General features: G+C 37.6%; 1 protein-coding gene across 8 annotated transcripts in view; it reads left to right on the top strand.

The window, feature by feature from the left end:
- Positions 1-6,904: 6,904 nt before the first annotated feature.
- The window catches only part of trim37 (tripartite motif containing 37), a 32,383-nt gene continuing 30,415 nt past the window's right edge, over positions 6,905-8,872 (top strand). For 4 of the 8 annotated variants that reach the window (XM_010870908.4, XM_020048455.2, XM_010870907.4 and 1 more), the window contains exons 1-2: positions 6,905-7,018; positions 8,080-8,158. In XM_010870908.4, coding sequence (XP_010869210.2) covers positions 7,017-7,018; positions 8,080-8,158 — 81 coding nt within the window. In that variant the 5' untranslated portion in view covers positions 6,905-7,016. Of the gene's footprint in view, positions 7,319-7,349; positions 7,751-7,856; positions 7,961-8,079; positions 8,159-8,872 lie in introns of those variants that run through there. The other 4 variants (XM_010870909.5, XM_010870910.4, XM_010870912.4 and 1 more) reach the window with 4 other exon arrangements.

Raw genomic sequence — 8,872 nt, 5'->3', positions numbered from 1 at the left:
CAGTCTATTTGATTCATCCCTTCACCAGTACACTGACTCAGTTCATTCCATCTATCAGTCTATTTGATTCATCCCTTCACCAGTACACTGACTCAGTTGATTCCATCTATCAGTCTATTTAATCTATCCCTTCACCAGTACACTGACTCAGTTGATTCCATCTAACAGTCTATTTGATTCATCCCTTCACCAGTACACTGACTCAGTTGATTCCATCTATCAGTCTATTTAATCTATCCCTTCACCAGTAAACTGACACAGTTGATTAAGTAGGCAATGTTTGATAGCAACAGCTTTTAATATTCAAATCCCTGTGATCACCCAGATGAAGGTTAGTTTTAAATTAACCAACAGTTTAATGTTTAAAAGTTTGCTAATGACTAATAATTTTATCTTAATTTAGTTACTTGGTGTTTGGTAATGAAGGGCCTACTTTGCATCAGCAACACTGACTCAATTTAGCAACAATTTAGCCTAGGCTACTCAAACGAACACCAAAACTTAACATTAACTTTAAAAAATTGTAGCAATTTATGCAAAAAAAATCGATGGAAAGCTGGCAACCTACATGTTTCTCACCTTGACCTTCTTTGGGTACGGATCAATTTGAGTGTTCGGATCTCAACAATCTGATCAAATTACTTAGTAGGCACCAATCAGAGGCAGCATTTTTTATGATGTCATCATGTAGACTTATGATGACATCATAAAGTATTTTACCGTATTTTTTAACTACAAAATACAAAACAATAAATTATTTTGATACAAAATATAAAGCCATTTTCATCAACCCTATCAAATACAAAATACTATTTTGTATTTCAAATTAGGTATTGTATCATAAATACTGCCCATCCCTGAATACATCAAACATTTCATTAAAGGGGTTTAGGGACTGAAATGGAATAAATCTATACAGTATTCCTGCATGCTCCTTTTAGAAAAGCCCTATTCAGATCATATAGACTCCTGCAATATATGGCATTCGGTTAACGTTTGCACCCCTCTAAATCAGTGTCACCTTTATTCACCAAGTACATGTTCACATACACAGAATTGAACTTGCATTACACAACGTTAAGGGATACTTAACGTTGCTACATATAAACCCCTGGTACAAAGACACAGATGGCAAACTTTGATACGCAAAGATTAGTTATCCACTTTGTGCTTAGGAAAGGGGTATGTATTTTTAGATAGCTGCTGTTTGGGAAATGCTGATTTATGCACCTTGTGAAATAGAATGAACTCTGCAGAACTGTGTACTTTATATATGATTTGCTCCTAGCCCCTAGATTGCTCCTGCAATCTAATTTTGCTCAACAGGGGAAAACCAAAGGTCTAAAGCTTTCTGTCATGTAAGTATGCCCCATGTATGCTCTCAAGTAATATTTATAATGCTAGCATAGAGTGCTTAGTCTTAAGGGGGTGGTTTGAGATTTTGGCAATAAGGCTATTTACCTCCCCAAATTCAGATTACCTTGTTGATACTCTTTGTATTTTTCTGCATGCAGTTTGAATCTGGAGTTTTCTACTAGTGTTGGCATTAAGGCAATGGCATTGCATTAGGGCAATGTCTAGAAGTCTATGTAAACTGCTAGCATGTGGTAGACTAGTTCACTTTTGTTGAGCTAGTTAGCATGTTCTAACAACACATCCTTCATAATGGGTGCAGAAGCAAAAACATGTTATCCACATGCACATCTGAATCTAGGGAAGTACGTAAAGGGCTTAGTTGCCAAAATCCCAAACTACCCCAAACTTTAAGTATGAATTAAGGATCTACAACTACTCTTGTTCATTTCAGATGTCAGTTACAGTGGGGAGAACAAGTACTTGATACACTGCCAATTTTGCAGGTTTTCCCACTTACAAAGCATGTAGAAGTCTGTAATTTTTATTATAAGTAAAATATTAAGTTCTGCTTTTCTGATGTATCGAATACTTATGTCATGCAATAAAATGAAAATTAATTACTTAAAAATCATACAATGAGATTTTCTGGATTTATGTTTTAGATTCCGTCTCTCACAGTTGAAGTGTATCTATGATAAAAATGACAGACATCTTACATGCTTTCTTAGTGGGAAAACCTGCAAAATCGTCAATGCATCAAATACTTGTTCTCACCACTGTATGTAACAGTAGAGACATTCGTATGTATTTAACTCTGGATCTAGAGTTGTTCCTAATAATATAACCTGACCAGGAAGACCACCAGGTACTTCTCATGTACTGTAAAAGGCCCTTGAGGCATTGTAATGCAGAAGCATGTAAACCATGGAAGCACATTGCACAGTAATACCATAGTGTTGGTGTACAGGTGCTGCAAACTACGAGGTTTTGCTAACATAGGGAAAGGATCCCATGTCCCCAAAGGAACAATGCTTTAAAAGGGACCCCCCCAGCAGTAAGTCACCCTGGATCAGAGTGTCTGCTGAACAGCTTAAATGTAAATGGACAGAACATTTATTGGGGGTGTAAAAGCTGTTGGAGGGCAGTGTAATGTAACATTTAGCATTTCAAGAGTCCGTAATACTACTCAGTCAACTCTGTCACCGTTTGTCACTTGAATACAGAGTGTTCCATTGTTTGAAGCCCTCCTTGGTGTATTGCTGCTATATTTATAATTCAGTTTGTGTGATGGTGCAGAATTGTCTGGCTGATAAAAAAAAATTTTTTTTGGAGTGATAGTGTGTATGTAAAATGTGTGCTTGTCCTTAAGCTTGATAGCATACCTGTTTATTTAATTATAATGAGATATCATTGGAATATGAATTGAGTGTTCACCAGCCTAGGGAAACAGGATGTACAGAGCCTCTAAAAAGTATTTATCCCCCCTGTGTAATGAAATACCACAGACACAGGAGCTGGTTTCATGCGCAGGGTCTATTGAAATGACTTTAAACACAAGGTGGACTTGAAAATGTGGTTGAATAAGGCAAAACAAGGTCCAAACACTTAAGATCCTGGAGAGAGGCTAAGGTACACAAGATGGGAAACGTGTGAACAGGTGGTTAGAATTGGGATCTGAGGAGTGAGCTGTGTTCAGGGGATGGATGGCTTGGTTGAGGGAGTGAGCTGTGTTCAGGGGATGGATGGCTTGGTTGAGGGAGTGACCTGTGTTCAGGGGATGGATGGCTTGGTTGAGGGAGTGACCTGTGTTCAGGGGATGGATGGCTTGGTTGAGGGATTGAGCTGTGTTCAGGGGATGGATGGCTTGGTTGAGGGAGTGAGCTGTGTTCAGGGGATGGATGGCTTGGTTGAGGGAGTGAGTTATGTCCAAGGGACTGGTGACGTGGTTCAGGGTGTGATCTGGGTGTAGTCCTTTCACCGTGGACTTTTCTGAATGTTATTGTTACAACACTAAATCAAAATGTCCATTATGTCGAAGTGAAAAACAAAATCAGCAAATTGTTCTAAATTAATTACAAGAGATTACAATAGAAAACAGAAAATAATTAATTGCATAAGTATCGCCCCTCTTTGCTATGGCACCTGAATGAGATGTGGTACAACAAATTGTCTTTCGAAATCATGTAATACATCGAATACTACCTGTAATACTACCTGTCTGCAATTAACGTGAACAGGGTGTCTTCAAAAACGGAGTATCCGAGTAGGAAGGGCAGTAGTCCTGGTGACCACCAAAAAGCCCCCTGCAACTTTAAAGGAGTTGCAATCCTCCACGGCTGAGCGGAGAGACACTGTGCACACTGCAACTGTTGACTGGGTGCTTCACAAAAGTGGCCTTTATGGAGTGGCAAAAAGAATGCCATTGTTGTCAAAAACTCAGCTAGAGTTTGCCAGAAGATATGTGGGAGATTTTGAGACCAAGTGGAAAAAGATTATGTGGTGACATGAGCGTCTGTACTAGGCTCTGTGTTTGGCCCAAGTCAACACTGCACATCATGGAAGGATGAACGTCACAAAATGCAGGGTGTTTTGTAAAAGCACTTTGTGACAAGTGCTTTATAAATACATTTGATTGATTAATTGATTAATTGAAGAAAATGCGATCCAGAGTGCACAGGACATCAGACTGAGATGAAGATTAATCTTTCAGCACAAAAATGACCCAAAGCACATGGCTAGGATAATGCTGGAGTAGCTTCCAGACAAGTCTGTGAATGTCCTTGATGGGCCCAGTCAAAACCAGGATCTTAATCCAATTGAGAATGTGTAAAGAGTTGGAAATTGCTATTCACTTAAAATCCCCATCCAGTTTTACAGTTTGAACAATTTTGCAAAGTAGAATGGGCAAGAATTGTTGTGTTCATATGTGCAAAGCTGTCATAGATTTACCCATAGAGACTGTAGTTGATGCCAAAGGTTTCTTTACCAAACATTGACTAAAGGGGTGAATACTTATGCAGTCATTTATTTTCTGTTATATATTTGCAATACATTTATTACAATTTGCTGAGTTAATTTTATGCTTTGATCACTTTGTTGATCACTTTGTTGATCACTTTGTTGATCACTGGCAAAAACTCAAAATTAAATCCCTTTTGAGTGTAAGTTGTAACACAATAAAATGAGGAAAAGTCCAAGGGTTTGAGTACTGTTGAGAGGCACTGTATACAAGACTTCATGTTTTAATTTCTGCATGTCTTTGAATTGGGAGAGGCATCCTAACATTGTGTTGTTATTCTTGGAATAGATTGGATGGAAACCAAAAGCTTGACTAAAACAACTTACTTGAGCTATGTACAAAACGCCAGTGAAATGCTGATGTATGGAGATGGCTTATGGTACATGGTAGATATAATGGTGGATGGGTGACACCTGCAGACTATTCTGCTGGGGCACAAGTTTTAAGGGACACTCATTAATGCCCAGATCTGCTTACTGCATGGTACTCGGTCATAGTTTTCTATCTACAGTACATTGAATCAGCTATATAAGCCCCTGGTTGTAATGAGTCAATATCCCTCACACCATCAGAGATAACTCTAAAACAAATCAACTGTGATGGACTGCTAAGGAGATTTGTAAGCAAGTATGTGTATATTTCTGTCAACTTTTTAAAATGAACGGCAAATCATTATTTATTATGGAAATGTAACTCATAAAATAGTCCGGTTTTGCAAGGACTATTGGAAGTGTATTTATCTGCCTTTCACTGAATAAACCACTGGAATTAAAATCTGTCAGGAATGTTTTTTCTCTCCTTCACACCAATTTCACAGACAATGTTCATGTTATGTTGCTTGTGAAGTCGCACTAAATACCCTCACATCTTGCCTGCACAGAAAACGTTTTGCGACTGACATCTTATGGTTGAAATGCTGACCAGAGTTGATCTAAATAGATAGGATGGGGGCAGTGTAGTGCAGTCTGGGGGTTCGGAGTCATATCGCAACAGATAACCTTTTCTTCAGATCAAAACAAGTATGTTCAAGCAATTACCTTTAACATTCAGCTGTACTGGAGCTTTAGAAATCTTACTGGATATAATAGAATAATGACATTGTTTATTAAGTCTTAAGTTGTACTTGGCAGATGTATTCTTTGTTTCTAACTTGGACAATTTAGTAGTGGTAGCACTGAAGATTTTCTTAGGCTCTATAGCTCTATTCTGTCTATGAAAGTGATGGGGGAGGACATCATAAATACATATATTATTGTTGTTTGTGACTCTTAATCTATTCCTAATTGAAGGATAATCAAGAAAAAGTATTTTCTTTATGCATCCATGTGGATGGATGCCTATTCATCCAAAGCTACCAGGCGGTGGCAGTGCTGTGAAGGTTGTCCACCCCACTGCCCTCCCCAACTGTCTCCCCAAAGATGAGATGTTTTAATATAGCTTAATGGAACATGGAAGGTTGACAATTATTTTTACTTTTTGTCTACTTTGTCTCTGAAGTTTCACAGTCTAGAAGGTGTACTTATGTATCTAAATTATTAGTTCTATGTTCATTTTTATCAATTATTGTGCCAACCCAAAATAACTACTGGACCCACTTGGCCACCCTGTTGAAACTGTTCTGAGCACACAGCTGTTCATCAAGGCTCACCGTGGGTATAGCTGGGCAGCTTCTCAAAATGGAATGAGGTGTCTCGATGGGGCTAGCCTGAATGGAAGACTTACATTTATTCAGGTTCACTGGGGACATTAAAAATGGCTCTTTAATTTGGCCCTGTATCTACAGAATGAAACTCTGCTTGTCTTTAGGCGTTCTGTATGTGGCATGTGGGTCAATCTTTCCCTCAGGTCCAAATCCTCTTCAGAAGGCATTTCTTAGTGGAAAGTCTACATTACAGTTTTGATCATAGTCTAAGTTGTTGATGTAAGTAACCTTGGTTTTGCACATGCATGGAAGGAATGCATGGGGAGAATAATGAAAGGATGTAGCTAGCTAATTATTCAATTTCACAACGTTGTTACTTTTTCATGTATTTGTTTTGGTGTTAGTACATATTTCTAAATTCAATTCTGACAGAAATATGAACTGTCAATATGTAGATTACTTTTAAAAAATGTTAATAATTATAATTTACATTTGTTTAAAATTATTATTGGGTGGATTTGAATAAGTATTTAAAACTGCATTCAGGCAAAGGTCAAATATTCCTATTTAGGTTTGACACGCCCTTTAATGGACATTGCTTTCATACCAAAATATGTAATTGTATTACTGGGAGTTTCTCTATTCAACACTTTAAATGTATTTTGTATTTTTGCTTACACCAATACAATTTTAGTTGTGTGTGGCGCTTGTTAAGAACCTTTCAGTCGTGGAATTAAGTGCTGTGCAGCACAGTGCAGCATCCAAGATAAGCAAATGGGTGTGTCACCTTACTATTCCCATCAGATAAATGCTTATTTGCCCATTGGCTAGCAGGGAGAAAGATACCGCCTTCCATCGCGTTACCTGTTTTTCATTGGTTGATGCACTGTCCAAAGAACTCGCGATAAACATGGAAATGGTTTCCAATGGTGATAGCTGCTGCAGAAGATAACCTGCATCATGGAAGGAAAACAAACTTAGCCATCGATTGCGAAGACGATGTAAATTTTACATACAAGCGTTCAGATGTATAATCTAATGAAGCCTTATTTCATTGTATGATTTACATATTTACAATACAGCAGTCAGTTGGGCTACTAGCTAGGTCAATAGCTTGATGCTATATGCCAACTGCAATTCATTTATTATTAAGAAGACAGTGCAGTGGGTGTTAATAGGCTGACCAATTTTATAAATCAAAATTAGTATCTATTGGAACATCATCTGCATCATCAGTGCTGCTATAAATGCCTTTTTGAAGAAAGAGGAATAGCCAGCTACAGTATCTAGCACCTGGGAAGGTATGGTAATCAACCAGCTACAGTAACGCGTTAGCTAGCTAACTGTCTAGCATAGACAGATGGCTAACGTTACCTTTAGCTAGCTAACATTTCTTAGCTTGCGACATTATCTATTTGAGTTCACTTTCATAGTGTGCACCTTTCTTGTTTCGTGTATGTTGATTCGGAAGCTATTTAGATATTGTTGAACTCCATGTCCAATGGCAATGTTCCAACAATTGTAATTGCTAGTTTAATGCCTAGTAGATACTGCATATTGCTACTGACAGTACTCTGTACCTAGCTAGTCTCAGTCACCAGCTACCTAAAGTTTTGGAAATTGCAATAACGTTTGCTAAGAAAATCAGTTAGTTTGTTTGTCAAAGGAAGGTTGAAGTTATTGAAAACCAATATTAGTTTGGAAGACAGAACTGATGAAAGGACACCTTCTAAGTAAGTGAAAAGTAACAACATTTTGGCTAGATTAACTATTCCTTTTATTTGCATTTATTGGATACAGCTGGGTGTATTAATTCCGACAAACAACGTTTTAGTTGCGAAAGGTTTCTTCCGAGTTTCTATTCGACAAATTAGGATCGGTGACTCCTGATTTTGTGTAACGAATTTGTTGATTCTGTTTTACGAAACTTTAGGTTTTTAATGGTACAATGAATACACTCCAATGTTTAGTTGAAAAACATTTAAGCTTTGATTTAAGGTTTTGCAATTACAATGTTTGTCAGAATTAAACCACCTCTGTTCTCTTCTCTCAATGAATATAGGACTGGGATTGAGATTTTACCTGTTCCTGTACTCGAAAAAAAACCCACACTGGCTGAGATGGATGAACAAAGTGTTGAGGTGTGTTTCAGCTTTTCACACCACTATAAATGCTCATGTATGCCACCGGTTATCCCCACTGTAGATTTTAGGTAAATACCCATCTCTACAACTAGAATATCCCTCCAGTTCAGAAATGGATTGGAGTTCACTTGAGCTTGGAAGTGCTACCGTTCAAAAGTTTGGGGTCACTTTGAAATGTCCTTCTTTTTGAAGGGAAAGCACATTTCTTGTTCATTAAAATAACATCAAATTGATCATAAATACAGTGTAGACATTGTTAATGTTGTTAATGACTTTTGTAGCAGGAAATGGCTGATTTCTAGTGGAATATCTACAGAGGCCCATTATCAGCAACCATCACTCCTGTGTTCCAATGGCACATTGTTTGCTAATTAAAGTTTATAATTTTAAAAGGTTAATTGGTCATTAGAAAAACATTTTGTGATAATGTTAACACGGTTGAAAGCTTTTGTGTTGATTAAAGAAGCAATAAAACAAGCCTTCTGTACACTAGTTTAGGATCTGTTTTCAGCTGTGCTAACATAATCGCAAAAGGGTTACCTAATGATTAGCCTTTTAAAATGATAAACATGGATTATCAACTCCAACACAGGAACTGGAACACAGGAGTGATGTTTCCTGGTAAGTGGTGCCAAATATTGTGGCTCTCCCAACCAGGGAGTCATTTACATCAGATTGTTAAAAAATTTGATATTACGTATATTCAGAGCA

Source organism: Esox lucius, chromosome 7 (genome assembly GCF_011004845.1).
Source record: "Esox lucius isolate fEsoLuc1 chromosome 7, fEsoLuc1.pri, whole genome shotgun sequence".
Taxonomy (NCBI): Eukaryota; Metazoa; Chordata; class Actinopteri; order Esociformes; family Esocidae; genus Esox; species Esox lucius.
Note: the sequence above shows the minus strand (reverse complement) of the source record. Positions and strands in the feature narration are given on the sequence as shown.